At 38.4% G+C, this 26702-nt stretch overlaps 3 protein-coding genes, 1 long non-coding RNA gene and 1 pseudogene across 4 annotated transcripts; 4 read left to right on the forward strand and 1 right to left on the reverse strand.

Annotated features, from left to right (window-relative positions):
* Nucleotides 1-750: 750 nt before the first annotated feature.
* Nucleotides 751-2177, forward strand: LOC121797676 (protein CDI-like). Its single transcript, XM_042196324.1, has 2 exons — nucleotides 751-950; nucleotides 1030-2177. Exon 2 carries the CDS (start codon nucleotides 1054-1056, stop codon nucleotides 1864-1866), a length of 813 nt encoding a protein of 270 aa, XP_042052258.1. The 5' UTR covers nucleotides 751-950; nucleotides 1030-1053; the 3' UTR covers nucleotides 1867-2177.
* A 2541-nt stretch (nucleotides 2178-4718) lies between these two features.
* LOC121800537 lies at nucleotides 4719-10580 on the forward strand. Its single transcript, XM_042200096.1, has 8 exons — nucleotides 4719-5890; nucleotides 8796-8875; nucleotides 9093-9179; nucleotides 9269-9392; nucleotides 9491-9916; nucleotides 10013-10115; nucleotides 10187-10344; nucleotides 10425-10580. Exon 1 carries the CDS (start codon nucleotides 4843-4845, stop codon nucleotides 5881-5883), a length of 1041 nt encoding a protein of 346 aa, XP_042056030.1. The 5' UTR covers nucleotides 4719-4842; the 3' UTR covers nucleotides 5884-5890; nucleotides 8796-8875; nucleotides 9093-9179; nucleotides 9269-9392; nucleotides 9491-9916; nucleotides 10013-10115; nucleotides 10187-10344; nucleotides 10425-10580.
* LOC121800538 (serine/threonine-protein phosphatase 7 long form homolog) lies at nucleotides 6107-8256 on the reverse strand. The gene is made up of 4 exons (XM_042200097.1): nucleotides 8209-8256; nucleotides 6877-7898; nucleotides 6349-6795; nucleotides 6107-6262 (listed from the first exon to the last, which is right to left on the reverse strand). The coding sequence occupies exon 2, from the start codon at nucleotides 7896-7898 to the stop codon at nucleotides 7035-7037; it is 864 nt and encodes a 287-aa protein (XP_042056031.1). The 5' UTR covers nucleotides 8209-8256; the 3' UTR covers nucleotides 6107-6262; nucleotides 6349-6795; nucleotides 6877-7034.
* Nucleotides 10581-14204: 3624 nt separating the features above from the next.
* On the forward strand, nucleotides 14205-18029 carry LOC121801420 (annotated as a pseudogene).
* A 7315-nt stretch (nucleotides 18030-25344) lies between these two features.
* LOC121800341 lies at nucleotides 25345-25855 on the forward strand. The gene is made up of 2 exons (XR_006050480.1): nucleotides 25345-25519; nucleotides 25613-25855. It is a non-coding gene; the product is annotated as an uncharacterized LOC121800341 (long non-coding RNA).
* The last annotated feature ends 847 nt before the right edge of the window (nucleotides 25856-26702 follow it).

Raw genomic sequence — 26702 nt, forward strand, 5'->3', positions numbered from 1 at the left:
ATTCAAAGTAAATTTCGAAATATAATAGCAGTGATAAGCTGTATTACCTCCTGTTGGATGAGTATTTTTAAGACTCCAGAGCTACACAAACATGCGTTACCCATTGAAAATGGAAGAATTAGTGGAACGATTTAGCAATGCAAAATCGTAGGAGTTTAAGAAAAATGAATGGAAAGCTGTTAAATCGGGATATGCCAAAATAATTCGGTCAAAATACCTACAATCGACGGAGGAACCCTGGCCAAATGGTAAGCACGTCTGCGGATCTTGTGGAACGCCGTCAGCGACGATTGAAGAAACTCCGGATTGTACCTTTGATGCAACCTCGTCGGCTTCTTCCAGTTTCACACACTCAGCTATTGTGTTCTCCCCTCGGAGGCGACGATGATCTTTTCCACGAGAAGCCCTAATTTGATTTGGGAAATGAGAGATGGAAGGAGGGAACGAAATTGGCAGGGGTAAATGGGACATTTACCCATCAAATCTTACTTTCCGTCCCGCATCCAGTTTCATATACCAACCCCACCCAAATATTTTATTTTGCCCATTTCATTAAAGAACAGTACGGGCCTTGGGCAATTCCTTGGGCTTTCAAGTAATGAAACAATGAAGTTGAACGCCAGAACCGCATAAGAAATGGGCCATAATCTGCCTATTTCTAATAACCCGAACGTGCCCTAAATATAAACTACTAATAAAATGAAAAAGAAGTAGAGTAAGAATCTAAAAAGGAAAGGCGCTCACACTCCACCGACATCCTTTTGCGGTGAAGAAATGCTGAAACGCGCTTTCTCTTATAATCTCTCTCCCTCTGTTATTGTACTAGAATTTTTGTGATCCTAATCAATGAAAACGACGTTGCCACCTTCGCATTGCCATTATTAACTCCTTTCATCACTCGCTATGCTGTCTTCCCCTATTTTCCCCCAATCCCAGATCTGCTGAGCTAGGTACATTGCTTGTTTTTGCTCTTGTTTACACCAATAAAAATGCGATCTTGATTGTAATTTTTTCAATCTTTTGCTGCAGCTTTTAAGTTTCTTGCTTGAACCAATGGCGGGTGCCGCGGATTTGCATCACTCCAACGGCGTCGAGGTAAAGAATTCCGATCCCATTTCCATGAATTCGAGTGAGATTCATCGAAATGGGAATGCCAAGGGTTTCAAGATTTTCGTAGGGTATGATCCTAGGGAAGACATTGCTTATGAGGTGTGCCGTTATTCTCTATTGAAGAGGGCTTCGATCCCTATTGAGATTTCCCCTATTAAGCAATCTGAGCTTCGTGAATTGGGGGTTTATTGGCGGGAGAGGGGGAAATTGGAGAGCACTGAGTTCTCGTTTTCGCGTTTCTTGACGCCTTACCTAGCGAATTACGAGGGATGGGCCATGTTTATGGATTGTGACTTCTTGTACTTGGATGATATCAAGAAGTTGGTGGACTTGATCGATGACAGGTACGCGATCATGTGTGTGCAGCACGACTACACGCCTAAGGAGACCACGAAGATGGATGGCGCGGTGCAGACTGTGTATCCTAGGAAGAACTGGTCTTCTATGGTGTTGTACAATTGCGGCCACCCCAAGAATAGGAGCTTGACCCCCGAGCTGGTGAATAAGGAGACGGGGGCGTTTCTCCATAGGTTTCAGTGGCTGGATGATGATGAGATTGGGGAGATCCCATTTGTGTGGAATTTCCTTGTTGGCCATAACAAGGTTGTGGAGGGCGATGAGAGCACGTTCCCTAAGGCCATACATTACACGCTTGGTGGGCCGTGGTTTAAGGAGTGGAAGGATTGTGAGTTTGGTGATCTTTGGCTGAGTGAGTTGGAGGAGTACCAGGAGGGTGATGTGAAGAAGGGAGATTAGGTCGATTGAGAGAGTGCGTAGACGAGTGGTGGAGGTGATGATGTTCTATGTTAAGATTGGTAAGCTAGTTGCATATCCTTTGTAGATGTATTCATTCCCCTTTGTTGTGTTCATATCATTTGTTTGTGGTGTTGTAAAATCCGAGTTTTCGATAGATCAGAGAAAGCATTTGTGTCTGATGAGTAGTACTACTTGGACAAGAGAAGAGAAGAACAGAGTGTTTTGTTCTGTTCATGAGCTATAGCTTGTCTCATTGTATTCTTGTATTTCTGTATTTGTGCATCAATAATATCTTGTATTCATCTGCCAAATTTAGTTTCTGTCTGTTTCTTGGCTTGTAGTTTTGAGGCGTGATTTCAAGAGATGCAACCAGAAATGTGCATTTATGTTTGTAACTACAAATGGTCTGGACAAGTCCTCCATTTCTTTGGAAGATTCATATTTATGTGTAGGTGTGGAATTGGATAACACCAATTTGTTGTTTGAGCATAAAGTGACCATTTCATGTGCGCACATGGATGCCATTTTCATGTGATTTTGACAGATTCAACCCACATTCTTACATATCATTTCTCACCAAGATAACTCTTTTTCTTATTGCATAACTAGATATACTGATTTCTCTGTTTTCTAGGGAGCCATTTCTAAGAAGGCAAAATAAATTCCAAAATAAAATACTCCATGAAAATCGAAAATTAGGATCGTGTTAGCTGATCTTCTCCGTACCAGAGTTCGTCTGCTGCACGTGGAGCAAGTTGGACAGTGATGTGATCCAAGAGAGCTTGCCGGTTGAAATCAAATTTAATCAGTTAAGTGTAGAAGAATTTCAAATTTGAGAGCTCTTTCTTCTTTTGTGCTAAGAAGTTAATGGAATTCCAAAATAATGAAGGAGAATAGATTCATTCTAATTGAGGGAGTGACGCATAATGTTTGTGCGTCGTTCAATATCGACGCACAATCCTTATGCGTCGTTCAATATCGACGCACAATCCTTATGCGTCGTTAATTAATGACGCACAAGGATTATGCGTCGCTTAACGACGCATAAGGGTTGTGCGTCATTAATTAACGACGCATAAGGATTATGCGTCGTTAAGTCGGCTTTTAACCCCCTCCAGGCAGACGCAGATCACAGAACGAACATTCACACACTTTCATTTCCTCTCTCGGCGATTTCCGGCGTTTTCAGGCGATTTCCGGCGATTTCTCCATAAGATCCGGTAATTTGTTAATCAATTTAGCTACATTCGACATTATTCATGTTTATTGTGCTTTCATTTGTTAGTTTGACCCAATTTATACAAATTAGGGCTTGTAGGAAAAATGTCCTTAATTGTCGTTGTTTTAAATGTCTTTGATGCAGAAATCATGCAAGTATTTGTGAGTTTGTATTGGGGTGGTAGAGTAGTTCAACTACCACATATGGGTATTGGTTATGAACCACCTCGTCCGAGGAGCTCCATCATATTAAATTCAGGTGTTTCCTATTCTGAATTGGTAGCAATGATCTGTGATGCGATGGGAATAGATATGAACCAACACACAATTGAATTATTATGGAGACAATGTATAGTCGTTGCTTCCGGTATGAGTTATACATGTTCTCTGATTTGCAATGATGACAGTGTGATGTTTATGTTCAACAATGCTCAAAATTCAAGTGGGTGTATTGAATTATTTGTTGAGTATTCACCGGTGAGGAGTGCAGAAATCCCACCAGTTGTTGATTATGGTATTGGAGCATCTGCGAGGTTTGAACAAATGAGTTTTGACTGTGGTATTGGTTCATCTGCGAGGGTGGACCAAATGAGTTTTGATCGTAGTATGAATGAGCAGCGAGATGTTGTAGATGTTGTAGATGTTGCTGATGTTGGGGTTGGATTGAATGATGAGGTCGATGCTGCAGATGATCTTGCTGAGCCAAGGCCACTATCTGAGACAGAGGCAGACCCCGATCTCAGTGATGGTGATGGTGCTGATGATGTCGGTGCTAGTTCTGATGATGAGATAGTACCATGTAAACCTGTTATGCAAGGTGAATAACCACTTCCGGAATACAATCCTAGTGGGTTTAGATTCTTTCGTGAATTACCAAGTCGTCCTTCTGGAGTATCGGATGATGTGGGTGGTAATGAACACAACCTTTTGTATTGGAATGAGAATGAGCCGCATCGGATTGTGTTGGGAACAAAATTCGATTCCAAGCTACACGTGAAGACTGCTATTACTATGTGGAGTTTGTGGAATGAAAAACAGTTTAAGGTTGTCGAGAGCAAACTAAGAAGGTGGCATGCTGTATGCAAATTTCCAGCAGGAACGACAGTAACAGGGGCAGGCATCATCAGCACCACCGACGCTGAAAAGGCGAGGGAATGTAAGTGGGAGGTTTCGGTTACACAAAGGTCGCATGACGATATGTGGGAAGTTAGGAAGTGGAAGAATCGACATACTTGTATAGGCCATCGTGCTAATAGAGATCATGCTAACTTTTCATCCCCAATGATAGCTCTGTTGATTCGACATCATGTGCGACAATGTGCCGATTTCAAGGTCTTCTCCATAATAGCTGATGTTCAAGACAGATTTGGTGTGTTAATCAGTTATAAGAAGGCGTGATATGCAAAGAGAAAGGCTATAGAGTTTGTATACGGTGGATGGGAGGAATCGTTTAGGCAGTTGCCAAGCTACATGTTTGAACTCCAGTCACAGAATATGGGCACAATTGTTGAGTGGAAGCATAACGATCTGTTGAGTCAGAGGCGTACAATGGTGTTCAACTATGTTTTCTGGGCATTTGGGCCTGCAATACATGCGTTCCAGAAGGCCGCACCGGTGTTAACAGTTGACGGGACTCACCTCCGAGGAAGATTTAAAGGTAAGTTGCTTGTTGCTTGTGGTTTTGATGCTAACAAGACATGCTTGCCTATTGCATATGCTGTGGTGGATGAAGAAACCAATGACAGTTGGTCGTGGTTTATGGATCATGTCAGAACTCATGTGGTGAAATACGAGCGGGAGGTGTGCATTATATCAGATAGGCATAAAGGACTCTTGAATGCAATGGACTCTGAAATCATGACAAGGGCCCCGCAGATACACCACAAATTTTGTTTGCTTCATGTTAGGGCAAATGTGTTGAAGAAGCACAAGGGTCCCAATGTGAAGGCCATTATATGGAAGTTGGGGGTAAGTTCTCAGGAACGTAAATTTGCCAGAAGACGTCGAGCACTATATGATGTCAACAGTGGTGCGGTTCGAATGTTAAATAGGATTACAAAAGAATGTTGGTCACTGTGCTACGATGGTGGACTTAGGTGGGGGGTGGCCACAACAAACATGTCGGAGTGCTACAATAACGTCTTGAGGGGTGTGAGAGAGTTGCCGATTAGAGCGTTGGTTGATTTGACATTTTGGAGGACGGTGAAATGGTGGGTGGAGAAGAAGACAACAATCGAACACACCGAAGGTGAATTAACCCCATGGGCGAGGGACAAACTTGCTAAGAATGACTCAAAGGGGCGAAAACATTACATCACTGTCATTGACCGAGATGTTGGGAAGTACCATGTCCGAACTCGAGGAAGAATCGTAAAAGGAGTGTCAAAGGGCAACAATGTTCAAATAGTCAGGTATTTGGAATCGAGTTGCAGTTGTGGTAAGTGGCAGATGTGGAGAATCCCTTGTTCGCATGCTTGTGCGGTTGCTAGAGACAGAGGTCATGTTATGATGGACCTCATAGATGAGAAGTACTACCTAGGTACATGGAGATCACAGTACTATACTCAAGTTTCATTTGATGCACCAAGACACGAAGAGTATTGGGTTGCACCTTCATGGAAATTGTGCATCACCCCTCAGCAGTTGATTCCTAGAACGCGTGGCCGCGTTAGAAGAAGGAGGATACTTAATCAAATGGATGTCCAGGAGGAAGATGAACCGAGGGCTCCCCGCCGTTGCAGAAATTGCGGGATAGAGGGGCATGACCGAAGAAATTGCTCAGCCGGTGCCGTTCAGTAAAGTCGTGGTATGTTATGTTTATGTATCAACTACTATGTTTATTACGACAAGTATTTTTAATACCTCCACATGCCCGAAACGTGTTTCACCCACTCAAAAATGTTCAAACATCACAATACGACCACATCGGGCGAAGTGTAACGAAATATGTTTAAACAATTTTTCAAAAATGTTCAAAAATCACAAGTTTCTGGACTCAAGAGTGTATTACGAAATGTGGCGGCATGACCACATTTCGCCGTTGCGATGTTGGATACTCCATCACATCAGTATGGTCCGTCGTACGAAGCGCCTCAGCAGCCATTGCACGAATCTGCCGTAATCGAGGGTCTGTGTCGTGTTCAGAGGTCAAATGCCATATCCCCTGAATGGTCTCGACCTAGATAGCACAAATACAAAATCATTACAATCAATCTATACAAACTTCAAACTAAATACATTATTATATAAAAAAACATAACATACCAATTTCATCATAGAAGATGCTGACTCGTTCATCCCAACCGTTGACTGTGTCGCAGGTTGAACTAGGTACGACACTGTGATCCTATTGAACCACGCCATATAGCCCGGATTAATGCGACCATCCATGGTCATCGTGGCATGATCAAAATTTGCTTGGAACCTGTGGTGTCTGAAATCCCATTCTTCAATGTAGAATTTATGTACCTTAGCCCAATCGGCGCCCTTCCTCCCACGGCGGTGACTTTTAGACAGATGTCCGGCATTATGTAGCATCCTATCACAATACTGAGGAATACGCTGGTAGCGGTTGAATTGTCGGCAAACGCGTCCAGCCTCGTGTGCCTCGACAAATGACCAGCACACCAAATATGTGTCGCACAAGTAGGATGCGGTCGAATCAATGCAGTAATCGGGCAGGATACAATCTGTATATGGTGTCCACAGAAACTACAAAAACATAATATCATTCACACAATTAATTTCATACTAGATTAATTCATTAGCTAAGCTAACAAAAATAAATTTCACCTGGCCCGGACGAATCAATGATAACTGATCACGATAATGAGCTACTGAATGTTGGGGCGCATTTCCAATTTCATTAACTCCGTGCCACCTACACGGAATATTAATATCAAAAGTTACCCAAAAAAATACATAATTAAGTAAGTTACTTAAAAAAAATATTACTTGACTCCACACGGGATATACGGCGTGTGCGTAGGCGATATCAAGAAGGCTGGCCTCAATGTAGGCATTCTTTCCCACGCCCACAGCTGCAAGAGAACCATAGGGCCACCCACATCTCTTCTCTGTCTGCCTACAGAAACTTCGCACAAATAATGATACAGGTATGCTAAAGCAGCACTACCCCAACTGATATTAGCCACGTCTTCCGGATCGTCAAAGGCATTTATCCACATAAAGTGGACCTTGCACCCGGTAGTGTCCGGTAAAATAAGCCTCCCTAACAAGATTAGAGCATGTATACGTGCTCTTTGGACGTATGCATACTCATGCAGCCCATCACCCAACGGCATAGTCGCTTGGTTGATCAGAGACATCATCAACAACCCACCGTGCTTCGTTTCTGTTTCTGCGTCAGGTATCCATCCCAACACATCTCTACACTTGCTGGGCCAATCTTCATATCCAATAGGGTAGTCACAGCCAGTGAAAACACGACCGTCTGCTCTCAAACCCCACAGGTTTTGCACATCCTGTAAGGTTACGGTTACCTCACCAACTGGAAGGTGGAAACAGTGGGTCTCAGGCCTCCATCGCTCGATCAATGCAGTTATTAGGTCATTGTCCATCCTTCTTGGCCTTCCACATTCAATCACACCTCTGAACCCCCAAACATCAAGCCAATGCATCACATCTTCATGTATTGGCAATGCCCAAACCTTACTCTCCGTCCTACGAACTCTCAACACATTTGTTGTGCCATTCGCCAACAATGAGGCTGAAATATGTTCGTTTTGATGAAACAGTACGGATGGATCCTCAGGTCCATAACATAACTGTTGTTCAGAACTTGCAGATGCCATCTACTTCAAAACATTCACCCAACATATAATAGCATAAGATAACTAAAATTTTCACATTTTTGCACAAGAATATATCTATTTTCTGCACTTTGTGTATATAATTTCAATTGAACCACTTACTTCTACAATTGACCCTAAATTCATGTGAAACACACAAATACGCAACAAAACAACACAAATAAGCAACACACTAACAGAAATCGTCCGTAAATTGAGCAATTTCATATAAACCCTAACTTTACTAAATTAGGGAAAACCTCCATAACTTCAGCAATTATTGATTTATGTAGCCAAATGAATGAATAATTACCGAAATATGTTTGGTATTTGGTTGAAATCTGTCGGAAAACGCCTCAAATCGCCGAAAATCGTCGCTGAAATCGCCCCTCCTTCGCTGCTCGCTGCGTCGTCTGTCAATTACGAGCATTCTGCCCTCTTAATCCCGATTTAACGACGCACAAATAATATACGTCTTTAACGAATGACGCATATATGTTATGCGTCATTCAGTAACGACGCATAACTGTTATGCGTCGTTTATCGACGCATAATCTATATGCGTCGTTTGTTAAAGACGCATATTATTTGTGCGTTTTTCAGTAAAGACGCATAACATTTGTGCGTTTCATTAATAACGACGCACAAATGTCATGCGTCACTCACTATGCGGGAATTCATCTATTGCTCTTCATTAAATTGGAAGTAAGTTAACATACATTCACAAAAGAAGAATTTCTCCCAAATTTGATTGAAACCATATCTACAAAACACATGTTTTAAGGTGCCAAAATATGATGATCAAGTATTCTTCAGTCAACAAATGAAGGGGGAGCTATCTCAACATGCCTCCCTTAATTTGAAATATATAACTTAATGCTTGCATATGTATGATCTCAGATTTCTACAATTGGCACGTGTTCAAAATCTTCTACTGTGACGGTTCATCTTTCATGTCTGATGTTGAGGATGTATACCCGGTAAGTTTTTAAGTTTCTTCCATGTCACCAGACACCAATAAGTACAATTAATATTTAACCTAATATGCACTCTTTTAAAAACTGGACTGGACGATTCGACACGAACTAGAAAGCTGATGAGTCCGGTTTAGTCCTAATTGTATGTTTTCCTCAATTCAATTATAGCTGCATCGCTTCACTCAATTGTTCAATTTCTGAAACATTTATACTTACACAGAAGCACAACCTGACTTATAGAGGTGCGAGAATATATGATGCCATGATGGATGAACTTCTACGAATCGGAATGGGAAATGCTAAAAATGTATGCGTTATTAAATGATAGTAACTCTTGAATTAATTAAATTTTAATTGCTACTTGATATTAATTGATACAATGTATTATTTTTATAGGCTTTATTGTCAGGCACTTCGGCAGGTGGATTGACCACTACTTTACATTGTGATAAGTTTCAATCGTTGTTTCACAACACAACTAGAGTGAAGTGCATGTCCGATTCAGCTTTTTTGTTCATTGGTAAGACTATCTAGATTAATTACCTAAATATCAAAATATTTTTTATTAAATATATTATTGTAAACTATGTCATTGATTAATTTTGTTTGGCTCACTAGAGAGCATTTTATAGGAGCTGATTGGAGAGAAGCTTTCTTCTTTAGTGTGATAACAACACATGTATTCTTTTTATCTCATTTTACTTTGTTTTATAATCAAGTAGTACCTTTATATTATTAACACGCATATTCTTACATTTATTCCTCATTTTTTGCTATGTACATATATAAGGTTTGAAGAATATGTTACCCACATCATGCACATCCAAATTTAGCTCAACTTTGGTATGAATATAGTAAGCTAATCCAAATTTAGCTCAACTCTAGTATAAATATAGTAACCTAATTTTCATTACTTTTCCGGATAATATAATTAAGTATTCCTCACAATCACATCTGTATTTGTAGTGTTTGTTTCCTGAAAATTTGGTCCCAGATATCCAAACCCCATTATTTTTAATCGAATCAACATTTGACTCATATCAGGTATGTGCAATCTTATAATGTACATTATTAGTATTCATTAATATCTTTGATGTCATAATTATATATATATTTTTATTTCCAATCTACCTTTCACAGATATCACATAATGTGTTCTCTCCGAGTGATACTAGCTCGAGATGGATCAATTGCACCAGTAACTTGATGTTTTGCAATTGGACTGAGATAAAAATCATGAAAGGTATATACAATATTATTACTAATTTTGACTCTATTTAATATGAATCTCTCTTTCATACTATTTTTGTTTAGATTTTAGGTACACATTCATAAATACGCTAAAAAATACAATTGCGAATAGCTCCTCAAGGAGAGGCTATTTTGTACATAGCTGCTACCAACATGGCCATATGGAATACAAACGCAGTTCGACATGCTCATCGTTGGTTGGAAACGGACTTGCTAACAAAGTAAGTGAACCTATATAAGTATCTGCCAAACAAATTGTTTGGTCACACACTACTAATTTAATATTAAGTGTGTTTTTCAGACGATAGCACAAGCCGTGGGAGATTGGTATTTCGACCGGAGCGAGTTTCAGGAGAAAGACGTGCTCAACGACTTGCCACGGAAATGCACTAGCAACGGCGACCAACCTACTTTGGAGAAAAAGTGTAGGGATTATATTCATCATTAGATGTCATGAATTGATTATTGATAGCATGTGAATTTGAATTTCTATTTTCAGTTATGAATGAAATGTTAAAAGTTTTTGGTTAAATTCGGCTTCTTAATTACTCCACAATTTAATTGTTGGTGACAATAAATACTACTATTACATAGGTAGGTTACGAGTAATGAAAGGAATTATTAAATACAAGTTAAATTTGACTAATTAATTACAAGTAATTGATGGTTGGTTAAATTTAACTTATTAATTACAAGCTAATTGATGGTGATAATGTAGGTAACTGAGTTATGAAATGAATTAAGTGGGTGATATGACATGTATAAAAGCAAGATGTTGTAACTATATTATCTTAGAAGTATGAGTCCTCGAAACTCAATCATGGTGATAATGATTATGATAAGTAGTTTGGTTGTAATGAGTGATTCAGTAACAGTGGATCTGAAAAGAGTGCTACAAGATTTGGAATGATGAATGTAAATTTGGGCTGCTGAAAGAGATCTGCAACAATCTTAATGATCGCCCTGAGAGTGTTTGTTGTTATCTCCTTGGTGATTAGAGGATGAGTAGGGATTGCTACTTTGCAATTGTTGATGACTTAAAAAATAATTACCCTTGCCAACACCCAGAATTGGCTAGGGGGTGGCTTTAGACATGCTTAGGGATTGTCAAGGCTGATACTCCTATAATATATTTCAAACTTTATTTAATAATTGTATGGATACAAATTGTTTATACTCACCGACGGAACTACTCGGGGGCTTGACCGGCACCAAACCCCGACCCCTCCTTATACTGCCCAACTCCGACTAGTCTCCGCCCCAGAGCGAGCCCTGAACTCCACCCGTAGTCTCCAGATTCCAGCGTTGCCGCCACAGCGCTGCTCACTGAAATCGAAATTGAATCAGGAAGGAGAAGATAAAGAATAGGGCTTATTTGTTTTGGGCCATTTATATTATTGTTGGGCTGCTATTTATTTTTGGCATTTTGGGTTATAAGAAACTAAACTAACTAATGATGCCATTGACTTAATTAGCCCAATTCCCCGAACCAATAATCACGCCTGGAGTTCCAAAATCGACTAAGCCCTTGACGAGTTCACGCCTGATCAGGAGACTTATGCACAATGCACGCTTGCCGTCTGCCGGAGATTGTAGCCGCTCCTCGTCGTTGTTTGACTAAGTTGACACTGATCCTCCCGGTTGCAACAACTTCTGTCGAGAGAATATATTTTTCAATGAAACTTATTAAAACAGATATGCTGCAAAATAATTAAGCCAACCTATATTTTTCAATGAAATTTTCAAAAAAATTAAAAACGAGACTATTCTTTGGCGATTTCAAAAAATCGCTACTTGTTGAAATCAGTTACTCCTATAATCTAGTGAGTCGTAAAAGTTGTATGTATATTACATGTAAAATTATATTTTAATATCTTTTTGAAAAAAATTTCAGCCCCGGCTTAACATAAATCCTGGTTCCATCACTGTTTATACTATTGGTGATCAAATTATATAAGATAAGTTCTCTCTCTTATGTGCCACTTCCACAAGTGCAGTGTCAGATGTGGTAAGCTATGAGGAAGATGAGTCTAATGTGACATGTTAGATGAAATGAAATCAAATTAGCTGTGGTATTCAATGAACAAGAATCTACTACAGGGATAAATGGATTCTTGTGCTAACCTGGGTTCAGTCATTGCGTTGTCGTATCTCTATACGACCCCAATCTCGTATTCCATGTGTTACATAACTCAGAGCTTTCTGAGTAAAATGAATTTTTTTATCATTTAAAAATTAAATCCAGACTTTCAGAAATGCTTTTAAAAATATATATTTATAAGCGCTGATATTTAAAATATATATTTTCAATATAAAATTATTAAAATATTCTAAAAGTTTCCTAAATTATTAATGTAGCTGACCCTGCCTCCACCAGTCGATGGGACAGGTGTTGCATATCTATTTATGCGAATGAACCTAAATTTGAGCCACATACCAAATTTTAGTAGTAATATCAACAAATAATACAATGTGTCATCACATCACGCTATCACTTCTCACGTGTATAATATGGTTTTCAAATTAAATTTATTTTTATGTAATTTCAATTTTTTTTTGACGTTGTATAATATGGTTCGCAGTTCTCACCGAGTGTAATTTCTGCTGAGGGGTGATTATTGAATGAGAAAAAGAAGAAAAGAAAGCCAAGAACATAAACATTGATACTGAATTGATATTAGAATGTTACAATATGTTGAATCATCAAAACTGGTGGAAATGTTACTACTGGTAAATCAAAACAATAATTCACATTGAAAAGTTAAAAAACCAGATTTGAAGCACAACAACCTGCAAGGAGTTGGCCTAATTGGCAAGGATGGGGGATTTCGACCACGACTAAATTCTGTGGGTCCTCGTCGTCTTATTGTGGGACGGAGGGAGTTAATCGACCAACCCTTCAAAATTTAGAATTCAATTATTTTGTGGCTACACTTCAAGTAGTAAAGTTTAAAGTTCAGAATTTAATTTTAGAATATATTCTGTATAAAGAAAAGCGTTAGTAAGTTTTGTTTATTCAAAAAAATCTTTGTTTCTGTATTTTTAAATCGAAAAAGAAATGCAATTTCTGGTAAGACATTATGATTTATTATATTTTTCTTTCAAATATCGATATCTTAAGTTTTGAATGGGATTAGAATATTAGATTGTGAGTCTGTGACACATGAACAACTATAATAACTATGCTTCCCTCATAGGTCAATGTTGCTATATATGATAACATAATTCTAAAATCATTTAATCATCATTAAGTATTGAAGTTCTACAAGCTTACAAAATTGAAAATTAAATCTGATGAAATTCGAGAAATATTTCACTAGTACTTAAAAGTAATCTACCATCATGTATTCATATCAGTATTTTTTTTTCTTTTTAGTATCGCCAAATTTTAAAAATTTACCGTTGCTTAAGTAAAGATTACAAGGAATTAGATGCATGAATTCTTCTTCTTTCTCCTTTCTAAAATTTAAATTATTGTGTACTTTTATCTTTTTCTTTGGAAGGACTGCCTTTGAGCACCACTTATTATTTGGGCCATATTTATTTATGTCACGTTGGAAATGGCCCTACTTAATTTATAACAACGGGCTCCATTTGAATTTAACGTTGTAGTTCACGAATCTAAATTTGGATTTAAAGTCGTCATACTAATACTTTTTTCTCCTTAAAATTCCAAATTTAAGATGATATAAATAAACAACGGAAAAAGTTGAAATTATATTATTTATACATGAAACATATTTCATGGGCTCATTGTGTTCATTTCAAAATTGAAGTTTTTATTAAACTAAGTATTTAATTGATTTTGAATTTAATGCAGGAAAAAGGTAAATGATTTTCTCACACTATGTTTTACATCATAATTATATAAAAAAATTACTACATCAATTTTCTAATTTAACTTTCTCTCAGATTTTGTATTTTTCCAATTTTCATGATACTAGAAAGAAAGAAAAAAGAATAAATTTCTTTATTCATGTCGAGGGACTTGAAAGATATTATTATAAAATATAAAAATGTTGTAATAAATAATTTTTTAAAATTGAAGGGCCGAAGTGTAATTATCCTCCATCTCCCTTTCTTCTCAGTCGACCGTTTAAACGTCGCCGTCGCCCCCAATTTCCATGGCACCAAATTTGAATCCTTCACCATATATACGTATCCGTTGCATTTCATTTCACCAACCGTTCGGTTTTCTTCTTCCTCTTCATCGTTAAGATTTTGATTTCTTGATTTCTGTTCACTGTTCAAACCCTAATTTAGCAAATCCTGTTCGATTCATTTTGAGAGAGAGAGAGAGAGAGTAAAATGGTGGGTGCTTCTCTGTCGGGATTGCAAGATCATGTGAAGTTAGCGAGAGAGTACGCAGTGGAAGGACTCTACGACACTGCTGTTATCTTCTTCGATGGCGCAATTGCTCAGATTAACAAGTAAATTACCTTTTATTTTCCTTTATTTTGTGTGGCGAATTTGTGCTTTCCCCATTTGTTGTCTGTTCGAATTGCTGCTCTTGATAATTTAGGCTGATTCAGAGCTGTAGGCGTGCTAGAAAAACGAGAATGGGAAATTAAAGAAGTGGTGGATTATGTTAGTTTTATGTGACAGTGTTTTGTGGGAGAAATTTATTTCATCAATCAAATCACCAGTTTAGCCGCATTGTCATTTTGAGATTATTGTTTTTTTGTTTTAGGCATTTGAATACGGTTGATGATCCATTGCTTCGTTCAAAATGGATGAACGTAAAAAAAGCCATATCAGAAGAAACAGAGGTAGTGAAACAGTTAGATGCTGAGAAAAGGTCATTTAAGGAAGTTCATGTCGGTAGACGGCCTAATTCTCCTCCTATTTCGACCAAATCCTCGTTTGTTTTCCAACCGCTGGATGAGTATCCTACATCTTCTGGTGCCCCGATGGATGACCATGACCCTGATGTGTGGAGGCCGCCTAGTCGAGATCCTACAGGTAGGAGACCTACAAGAAGCGGTCAAGTGGGAATGAGGAAGTCGCCACAAGATGGAGCTTGGGCTCGTGGGGGTTCAGCAAAAGCAGCTCCACGCGGAGGTAGGACAGGTGCTTCTAGTAAGGTCAACACTGGAGTCCGAGCATCAAGTACTGGAAAGAAAGGCTCTGTCAAATCTACCTCTGGGAAATCAGATTCCGTAGTAAGTTAACTGTGCTAGAAGCTGTAGTTCTTTTCACCATGCGTTTGTTACTCTGAGACGTAGGAATGTTAATATTTGGAAACTTTTGCTCTGTTGGTCTGTTATTTAAGAGACCATCTAATTACAGCTGGTGATAAGTGTGATCTTCAAACGCTAAGCTTATTTCTCCTTCTGGATGTAATGTAATTACTAGACACGGCTCTACCATATACTGTCTGCTAATTTGAGTATTCATGCGGATGTTAAATCTGATCTGTATAGGAAAGTAAATAATCTGATGTTAATAAATTGCTAATTATAAACTCTGCTGTTTCATAATTTTGGCTTCTTGAGGATTGTTTTGAATCCACCGTCCATCCATATACTGCTTGTGATTACTGATTCGTATTAATTTTGGTAAAATTTTCAGAATGGGGATGCTGAAGAGGGAAAACCCAAAAAAGTACAGTATGAAGGGCCTGATGCCGACTTGGCAGCTATGCTTGAAAGGGATGTCTTGGATTCCAGTCCTGGTGTTAGATGGGATGATGTGGCTGGGCTAAGTGAAGCAAAAAGACTTCTAGAGGAAGCTGTGGTGCTTCCCCTGTGGATGCCTGAATATTTCCAGGTATCTGGTATTGGTCGAAGATAAATGATTCTGCATTCTTTTCGTGTTCATTGCTAGCCAAACTAATTTATTTGTTCGTCAGACTTCTAGCAAGCTTATCATGTCTAACGTTATTCTGGTTTTGCTGCAGTTGCGAAATATAGATGTTAGCTCTATTATCACTTATTACTATTATTTCTCAACTTCATAGTATTTTGATTGATATACCAGTTAAATTGTATTTATTTGATAGTGACCAAGATCTAGAAAACAAAGTGCCTACATATTATCTAAAAGTTATGTTCATGCAGGGAATCCGGAGGCCGTGGAAAGGTGTCCTCATGTTTGGCCCCCAGGTACTGGAAAAACTCTTCTTGCAAAAGCAGTTGCAACTGAGTGCGGGACAACTTTTTTCAATGTTTCTTCTGCGACCTTGGCTTCAAAATGGCGCGGAGAAAGTGAAAGAATGGTTCGGTGTTTATTTGATCTGGCACGAGCTCATGCTCCAAGTACCATATTTATAGATGAGATAGATTCTCTCTGCAATTCTCGTGGGTAAGAAACAAATTACTTCATTACATCTCTTTTCAAGAGATAATGAGAGGCCTCTCTTTAATCTATTAGTCAGTCTTTTATTATCACGTGAATTGGTCTAAGAATTCACATGTGTTTGCAGACATTTAGGGGATGTTTGGTTTAGATCGTGCTAAACAGTCATTTTCCTGAAAAAGTTTTCAACTTCGCATTTGTTTCTTCACTCTTGCATTACCAATTCAAATTTCTTTACTTATGTGACGAAAAAAATGCTGTCCACGCTGCATTATCAGCTTTTATATTGTCAGAGGTCTATAACTGCTTATCTAAGCTACATGTACCAGTATATGAAGCCTTACCTGACTTCAATAACCAAACTAAAAAACTTGTCTTTTAAACCAGTCCCGTCGCGGCCAATGTGCTTGGTAACTGATTTGGGGTATATGGATTATGAAATAACTTTTCTATGAGCTGGTTCGTATATATGTATGAAACGAGACAGTCTTTATGTCTGCATTATTTTTATTGCAATGGTTTCCTCTAAGTAGAGTTCATGGTTGTATGCATCCAATAGTTGATTCACAAAATGTTTAGTTTCAAGCCCCTTGATTTATGAGATTTTTCCATTTTTCTAGGGCTTCTGGAGAACATGAATCATCCCGAAGGGTGAAGTCTGAACTTCTAGTTCAAGTAGATGGTGTCAATGCTTCCTCAACCAATGAAGATGGTACGCGCAAGATTGTGATGGTTTTAGCAGCTACGAATTTTCCTTGGGATATAGATGAAGCACTGAGGTTAGGCATCCAGAGTTAAATTTCCCTCTATAATTTCTAATTTAACATTACTTGTTGCCTCATGATTTTTCCATAACGAATGCAGGAGACGGTTGGAGAAAAGAATTTACATCCCTTTACCTAACTTTGAAAGTCGCAAGGAGCTGATACGGATAAATTTAAAAACTGTACAGGTAACATCTTTTTGATCTATCAGCAATGTGGTCATTAATTCTCATTCATTTTGTAGCATGTGGACTTATGCAACATACTGTTCTGTGATTTTCTGATCTTATAATCCATATGGTCTACACAACTCAGGTGGCTCCAGATGTAGATATTGATGATGTTGCCCGTCGCACAGAGGGATACAGTGGAGATGATCTAACAAATGTCTGTCGTGATGCTTCACTGAACGGCATGAGGCGCAAGATAGCAGGAAAGACGCGTGATGAGATCAAGAACATGGCCAAGGACGAGATTTCAAACGATCCGATTGCAATGTGCGACTTTCTAGAAGCCATCACGAAGGTTCAGCCTAGTGTTTCAGCAGCTGACATTGAGAAACATGAGAAGTGGTTCGCCGATTTTGGATCAGCTTAACTGAGTCTCGTATTATATTCGATACAATTCCTCCCGTTGTCTCTCCCCCTAGTAGGTTTTGGTGCTTCGTATGCTTGGTTTTCGACTATCAGTCCGAGTTGGAGCATACCATACCTCCCGGTCTTTTATTTCCTAGCATGTTTTGAGTTGTTTGTGTAAGGTTGAGATTTGAGAAGCTTCTCACAACTTTGTGTTCTTTGTATTCTTAAAATATCTGCAAATGATACAAATCTTTATTGTTCTTTGTATTCACAAATCTATCAGCATTTTGTCCAATATGTGTTGGATGACTTATTTTTCTTTTGAGTTTGAACATTTCTTCAAATAACTATAATAACTTGGAGAGTTATTTTTGAGACTTTAGTCTAGGCAAACATTGGTATAAAATTAATTACTAAACTCTCTGTTGAAGTAATTTGAATATACTTACAAAAATATGGTCTCATATTTGCCTTTTGCATATACTTGCAGATTGCCAAATTCAATTTTTTTTTCACTACCACACATTTAGTCCAATTTGGGCCTATGAATTGAAGATTTAACTATGTTTACGTGAATATATTATCCACAATATATGTGATTTTATTTTCAAAGAATGAGAAGATTCAAAAAATGTAAGCTTGTTCAGTCAATTAAAGTATGTGTTGAAGAAAGTTTGGGAGGATATTTTTGTAAGTTTTTTTTTATAAAGATGTGAAATTATATATCCTTGATTTTCTCATTTGGAGTTTTTAGTCAAATTTGTAAGAAGGAACATCTTTTTTAGTACTTCAACTATACCAAATGAGCAAATTTGGCCGGTAACATTTCATAATATCTTTTGAGGTCCATTAACTATTTTCTAATATTTTCATGACCAAAGTACCCTTAAGACCATGGAGGGCAATTCTATCTATTTATTCATCCACTTTTTTCTTTCTTCTAATTTATTTAGAATTAAGTTTAATAGATCTTATACTATTATTATTAATATATACCATATCTTATTTGAAAATTATGATATCACTTTCTAGTGCTAGTTAATACTTTTATATGGTTACATTCTCAATTATTTAGATAAAACTAAGATAAATATTTTATTTTAATGAATCTCGTAATTTTATTAAACTAAAATTTTAAGTTAATCATAATATATAATATATACTACATTAAAATAAAAATTTATTAAAGTAGAAAAAATATGATTCACGAATAGTCAAGAGAACAAATATGAGAACTATGAACAATTTTCATGATGTTGTAAATGGTCTAATGATAATATTAAGACACGGCATTGTGATATTAAACAAGTGATAGCAATTATTGATTTTTTATTTAATTAAACAATCATAGATTTAAATTAATCATATATTCAACTAAGAATGTCATTGTCTTTTTTATTAAATTGATTATTAATAATTTCAACTAATTTTTTAGACTATAATTATTAGATAAAATAAAACTTAGCTCTTTTAATGATTTAAGATTCTATGTATGTAATAAATTTTAATATATTTTTAATCATCAATTTTGTATTGCACTTAAAAATAACATATTCTATGTATAACTTTAAAATTAAAAAATTAATATTCCATCTAATAAATTGAACTACTTTTATATACAAGAGGGAACATCATTTTTAGTCCACGAACTTTGCCAAAGTATCATTTTAGGTCCGTGAACTTTGAAAATATCATTTGAGGTACTTTTTACTATTTTCAAGTTTTTTTGGACGAAAATACCCTCAATACCTTAAAGTGTATATATTTTTAATAAATTATATATTCATATTTTTTTATAAATATCTTTACAATATATTTTTGATAAATTTTCTAAATATAATTTGACCTTAAATATTATCACTTAATTTTGTGACATGCAAGTAAAATTGTTTCTTCAATTTTTTATATTAATTTTTTTTAAATTGAATAAACAACTTTCTTTAATAATAAAAAAATGAATAAAGATCTTTTTATAAATATCTTTACAATATATTTTTGAAAAATTTTCTAAATATAATTTGACCTTCAATATTATCATTTAATTTTGTGACATGCAAGAAAAGATTTTTATTCAATTTTTTTATTATTAAAGAAAAGTTCTTTATTCGATTTTAAAAAAATTAATATAAAAACTTGAAGAAGCAATTTTACTTGCATATCACAAAATTAAGTGATAATATTTAAGGTCAAATTATATTTAGAAAATTTGTCAAAAATATATTGTAAAGATATTTATAAAAAATTATGAGTATATGATAAATTTATTAAAAATATATACACTTTAAGGTATTGAGGGTATTTTTGTCCAAAAAAACTTGAAAATAGTAAAAAGTACTTCAAATGATATTAATTCAAAGTTCACTGACCTAAAATGATATTTTCAAAGTTCACGGACCTAAAATGATAATTTGGCAAAGTTCGTGGACCAAAAATGATGTTCCATCTATATACAAATATTGTATAAATATCATGTTTACGTATGTTTATATCTAAGTTATTTCACTATTAATATTAAATATAGTACAATGATTAAAAATATTACAAATAAGTAAGACTAAACGTAAATAATTAATAGTAATAATTAATAATAATAGAATATTAATATCATTAAGATATTTTTATTTTGAAATTAAAATTAGAGGGAAAATCTTTTTTTGTACATCAACCATCCCAAATTGCACACTTTAATCAAAATGAGAGGGTAAATAGATTGAATTGTCCTCATTGGCCTTAGAGCATCCACAATAGTAAGGATTTCCCCACGGACTAGCATTAGGACTTCCCAAAAACACCTTCTGCTATGTCATAAGGACTTCCCACCCTACTGCAACATCACTAGGACTTCCCACTGCACAATAGTAGGCTAGTATTAGGACATCCCAAAAACACAATTTCACATTTTATATACGGAATTAAAATTTAGACACGAATACGGAGAAAATGTGAATATTTTATATAAATAAAAATATATATATAATTAAAAAAATACATAGTTCAAAGAGAAAATAAAAAAAACCATCCCCAAGCTTTGACACACGCGACCCCCTCTTACTCCTCGTCGTCCTCTAGGCAAGTCGCGGCGGCGTCGGAGTCCCCAGATGCTCCCCCACCGCTGATGGGTGGGAGCCCAACATCACGCCTCATCAAGTCGATGACCCCCCTGCAACATCTCCTTGTGTATGGGGTCATCGGTCGCTTTCCACTCCTTGATGGTTTCTATCATGTTCGTATGATGTTGGATATGGGCAATACCGGAGAACTCGGGGGTCGGCTGGAATGTTGCAGGGGCTGCCGATTGGACCTCCTGAGACCTGCTGCTGGCGTCTCCCCTAGACGCCCGCATCGCCGTCTTTTGCCCAATCGGGCAGCGACGACGGTGGTTAAATGAGGGAGGACCCGGGATATCTTCGGCATCGTCGGGGAGGTCGCTGGAGCCGGCGCTGCTGCTGTAGTCGCCGTTGGAGTTGATCTTCTGCCACTTCGGCCAGCCAGCGGCGACACCCGCCCGAAACTTTGCCGACTCCATCAGCACCACATAGGAGTCCCAGTGGTTAAACGTGTCGTGCTTGCCGCGATCGGGGAACTCCGCCATCGCCATCCGTTTCGCATCCCCCATGGTCTGGCCGCTGGTAAGCATGTGGTCGTTGTTCTCGTATAGGCCGGCAAATCGGGAGATAACGGTCTTCAGTCGGTCCCATGTCTTCCGGCACTCTTCAGCCGTGTGATACCTTCCATCCGCCGGTTTAAACGAACAGTAGGCTTGGGAGATGCGTTTCCACATGTTGTCGATCCTCTAGTTGCTCGAGCGAATGGGATCATCGCAGACATTGATCCAGGCTCTGGACAAAGCCACACACTCCTCCACACTCCACACGGTCCGCCGTGTCATCGTAGTTGTCATCCACCTCAGCCCCCGCCTCCTCCGCCCCAGCCCTTGACTGCGAGGACTCACCCGCCACCCCCTTGCCCTTGCCGCGGCCCCTGCCTCTACCCTTGCCTTTCTTCGAACCACCCTGACGGCCTGCAGCCGGTGGACTCTCAGTGGGAGGCACCCTAACCGGAGATAGACCCAACTCTTCTAGTGAGAAAGTCTCAGCAGAAGTGTACTGAGACTCCAGTGGAGTACAGGTCTGGGATGCCCCTGTAAAGAAATCAATAGTGGGGCAATAGATATTGTCCCCGGGCGACCCAGCAGTGGCCGGCTGCCCCTGCATCATCCCGCTCATCTGGGTCATCATCTGGGGCATCATCCCGCTCATGTGGGCCGTGCCGGCACTCATGCCCGCCATCTGGGGCATCATCCCTGCCATCTGGGGCCAAGCGTACATGTTATAGTACTATGGCGGTATCACACCCGACATCTGGGGCATCATCCCCGGCATCTGGACGCCCATTCCACTTCCAATCGGGAACGAGGGTGTTCGTGTTTCGCTAGTGGCTGGGGAGTCGCTGTCGTGGTGCTCCATTTATCTTGAATAGAAATGAGAGTAGAGAGATAGAACCTCGTTAATACAAGTGGTGCAAATGAAAATGAACCGAAACGAGCCGTATATAGAGTTTTGCTCTCGTCCGTGCGGTCGTCCGTCGGGCGCCCACAATAGTAGACGAGATGACGGACACCGCGACGAACGATGGGTCGTCCGTCTGGTTCGTCCGTGAGCGGGACGCCGGTCTCAATAGTGGACGAGCGCGACGGACGAGCGGCTCGCCGGTCGCTCGTCCGCCAGCTCGTCCACTATTGTGGATGTACTTAAGGGTATTTTGGTCATGAAAATATTGGAAATAACCAAAAAGTAGTTGAATTGATATTAACTTATAGTTGATGTACCTTAAAAGATATTATGAAATGTTATGGACCAAATTTGCTCATTTGGGATAGTTGATGTACTAAGAGCATTAGCAATGGCGCCAGTCCCGTCGGAATTCCGACTGGCGTGCCGGAAGTCCGCGCGGGACGTCCGCCATTGTGCAAGGGAGGCACGGATACGGACATCCGTTGCGGATACCGGAGTTCCACGGCGTTCCCGTCGGGATGTCCTTGGGGATGTCCGCCACTGTGCAGTGAGATGTTCGTATGACGTGGCATCTGCAGTGAGATGTCCGTATAACGTGACAGGAGGTGTTTTTGGAATGTCCGCCGGGACATCCGCACCATTGCTAATGCTCTAATTAATTCCCTCAATTTGTAATTGTAACGCCCCGTTTTTCTGAACCTAATTTGTGAACCCTAAATTACTTGTTTTAATGATATTAAATTTTGCGAAATCCGTGAATTATTTGATGGTGAATTAATTATTATTGGACTAGATACTGTGAAATAATGACTGTGCGAATTTAAATAATTCCTGTCCGTGAGGAATATTTATTGGACTCAATTCCGTGTTGGATCCGATAAATCAAATAAATAATATAAAGGTGCAGTCCGTGATAAATAAATTATGGACTGCACAATTTAAAAGAAAATACAACAAAAACCGTGAATTAGATCAAAACAGATTCTCTTCCTATTGACTTGGTCACCAAGTCAAATTTAATTAAGGATTTTGAGCAGATTTTCCTCCTCCGTGAAAAGATATTCTTCCTCCGTAATCTGCAAACAAATACCAGATAAAATGCAAATTAATTCAAAAATAAGAAAAAAAAGACAAATTCGAGTCTCCTCCCTTAAACCACGTTGAAAACGCCATCTCTCTCCCCTAAAATCTCTCCCATATCTTTTAACCACCCCCTCTAGATTAAATACTCCACAAACCCACTCCTTCTCACCAAACGTCCTCTGCAGCAATCTATCTTCTTCAACTTCTATCCAAGGTAAACAACGTTCTATCGTTTGTATCTAAAGTTCCTCCTGCTTCAGAATCTAACATCAAATTGTTGTTTCCGGCAGTAATCAAAATCCTCCAGCCTCAAGAACCTCCCTTTTCAACCTTGTGAACTCCACCACCAAGTTAATTTCACAGAGGTAAAATTCTTACTCAATCTTAGAGCATAAATTATCGCATACTGCCCCCAACACATCATCTTACCTCACTCCCCACATAATCCCATCAACAATTGAGTTCTGCTGTATTAACTGACTACATACGGATTTTGGTTGTTATATATATATACTGATCAGATTATTAATAGTTTGTTGATAGTAAAAATTTAATGTTAAGTTATACAACCATACCATACAATTAGCATCTCCCCAACTAGTAGTCAATTACAGATAATCCATCTTTGATCGGATAACCGAAGTAAACAAATTAAGAACGAAAGAAACGTGTTTTTGGGAATAAGAACTTACCTTTCGGAGTAAATCGGGTTAGTTTCGGGGCTGCGCGGTGTTGTTTCGGAGGCTGCCGGAGCAGGCGCAGTGTCGGCCGACAACAGCGGCGGCGAGCTGGGGCGGCTGGAGCAGCGACGACGGCGGAGGCGAAGCTGGGGCTGGCGTCGCAGCTTCTCGCAGCGGCGATGCGATTCCGTTGAGCAGCGGCCGGCGACGGTGGAAGGCGACGGCGACGGAGATGTTAGAACTCCCGATTTCGTCGAGAGAAGAAGAAAGATGAGGGTGAGAGGAGAGAGAGAGTGTGAGATGAGGAAGATGAGGTGTGAGATTTAAAATGTTTTGGGCCTTGATTTAACAAAATTGGGCCTTTGCTTTATTTAAAGAATTGGGCTTAATAAAATTAAATGGGAGGATTTATTTAAAGTTTGGCCCTCTTGTATTTTTGTTTGGGGCATCTTAATTAAATTGGAGATATAAGGTGATGAAATAATTAAATTTTCAGCCGATAATTAATTGGGGCAAACTATTTAAATAAATCTTTGAATTGATAATTAAATTAATTGTGGGGAATTATTTAATTAATTCCGGAATATTTCAACGAATGAATAATTATATCCTAAGTCCGAAATAAATATAGTTCGAGGGAAAGTGGTTGCGTTAATTTAATTACACCTTTTATAATTTTGGGGATTTTATTTCGATATCATTAAGAAAATACGAGGAACCAACGGTGGAAATTGGGAGCGTAAGCGGCCGTCGAACAATCGAAAACCGAGATAAAAGACTTGCTTAGTATGCATGCATTTTTTTAGTTATTTGTTTGAAACAATGTGTTGATTTATCTATTATATAAATTGTTAAAGGTGAATCATCGCAAGGGAATCGTGATCGCAAAGGAAAGAACGTAATTTCAAATTAAGCACTCGAGGTGGGCTTTCTTTTACTAAACTCTTTTACGTTTTCAAAAGTATGATTATGGTGGAATAAGGGTGGTTTAAATTGTTATGTCATGCCATGTTTGTTTTGATGATGAGATTGTTGCCTGATGCCTAGTTTGTGAGTTCGCTCCATTAGGCTATAGGGCTATGTTGAGATTGTTGCCTGATGCCTAGTTTGTGAGTTCGCTCCATTAGGCTATAGGGCTATGTTGAGATTGTTGCCTGATGCCTAGTTTGTGAGTTCGCTCCATTAGGCTATAGGGCTATGTTAAACGAATTCGGGTCTGAGTAGGGCCGCAAACCCTATCAGGCTAGTGTACACAGGTGAGATCGTGAGCCGTCCTTGCTAGTTGGCCGGTCTCGTGGGCGAATAGTGTGGCCACACTTTCGTCGCACCATGGAAAGAGGATGTGATTAAATGATGGAAAGAGGATGTGATTGAATGATTGATGAGAAAGTGGGGAGATTGTTTTGACTGGCCAGTCTATGAAATTGTTTGTGATACTCGTTGATATTTCTTTTCCAATGTAAAACTCGAGTTCACTATGGTATGGATGACATAACTTTCATCAAATGTTTTCGGCATAAGCCCACTGAGTATATTAAGTACTCAGCCCTGCATGTGTTTTCCCTATGTGCAGGTTGAGCGGCGACGAGCAGTTGGTGGTGTTGAGCAATTTAAAATTGAAGCATGGTTGGTTAGTTGTGAACTACGAGTGTCGTTGTGTCTCCACACATGACGTCACTCTTTCTCTTGAACGCTTCCGCTGAGACATTGTCTTTACTCACCATTCTTTTAGCGTTGAACCTAATTATTTGGATAACGTCGACCTCTTGGCCCTTTGTTGTTAAATATTAATTATTGGTCAAACTCTTTATTAAAACCCTAGTTCTCTTCGTCTATTTATTAAATTCTTTTAATCACGATCGCCCATATTTATTAACCCTAAAGGGCGGTCGTGACAGTTTGGTATCAGAGCCTCAGTTTCTTTCCGCTCTGGACCCAAGAGTCTTTTGAGTTAAAATCTACCCTTGTATTGATAGACTAAAGTGTTGAATGTCGAAGGCTCAACACCACAACTCGTCACGCCCAACCGCGAAGAAAGAGGTAATATATTTTAGTGAGAAAAACTTTTATGAGAAAGCTTTGGAGAAAGGAAGATGAGAAAAATTTTGAGAAAGAGAGGAGAAAATTTTAATAAGAACGAGGAAGTAGAATCATTCCATGAGGGATCGATTTCAAGTTGAGAAGAGTATTTGCTGATGCTTGAAAAAAAAAAGCAAGTTGTGAAGAGGAACGATGGATTGTTTGTTTTACATGAAAGATGAAAGTGGATGATCAAGTATGAGTCAAAACTTTTTCTCTAAAGTTGAAAGTGAGATGTGAAAGTTTGAGAAAAGTGTGAGAGGTTGAAGAAAAATTTATTTCAAAAATTTTGAATGTTAATGTAAAGTGTGAAAGTGTTTTGCTTTGAGATGTGAAAATGTTGTGTGTGATAATACTTGTTTATCTGGAGGATGCACGACTTTTAATGCGATGATGAAATGAGTTGTGAACTTAGAGTGCCTAAGATGTAGGCCTAGATGACTGTGCGAACTATAGTTCTAAGTTGAAAACTTACCTATTGCTTTTCTGAGCAATGAAAAATGAACGAGAATCTGAAAGTTGGGGCGAACCCCTATTTTGTCAAGATACGAGGAAAGTAGATCAAGAGTGGGGATGGAGGTCGG

Source organism: Salvia splendens, chromosome 4 (genome assembly GCF_004379255.2).
Source record: "Salvia splendens isolate huo1 chromosome 4, SspV2, whole genome shotgun sequence".
In the NCBI taxonomy this organism is placed as follows: Eukaryota; Viridiplantae; Streptophyta; class Magnoliopsida; order Lamiales; family Lamiaceae; genus Salvia; species Salvia splendens.

Excerpts from the sequence above, each read along its gene's own strand:
- LOC121797676 (XM_042196324.1), top strand. The coding sequence starts at position 1,054 with ATGGCGGGTGCCGCGGATTTGCATCACTCCAACGGCGTCGAGGTAAAG.
- LOC121800537 (XM_042200096.1), top strand. The coding sequence starts at position 4,843 with ATGGATCATGTCAGAACTCATGTGGTGAAATACGAGCGGGAGGTGTGC.
- LOC121800538 (XM_042200097.1), bottom strand. The coding sequence starts at position 7,898 with ATGGCATCTGCAAGTTCTGAACAACAGTTATGTTATGGACCTGAGGAT.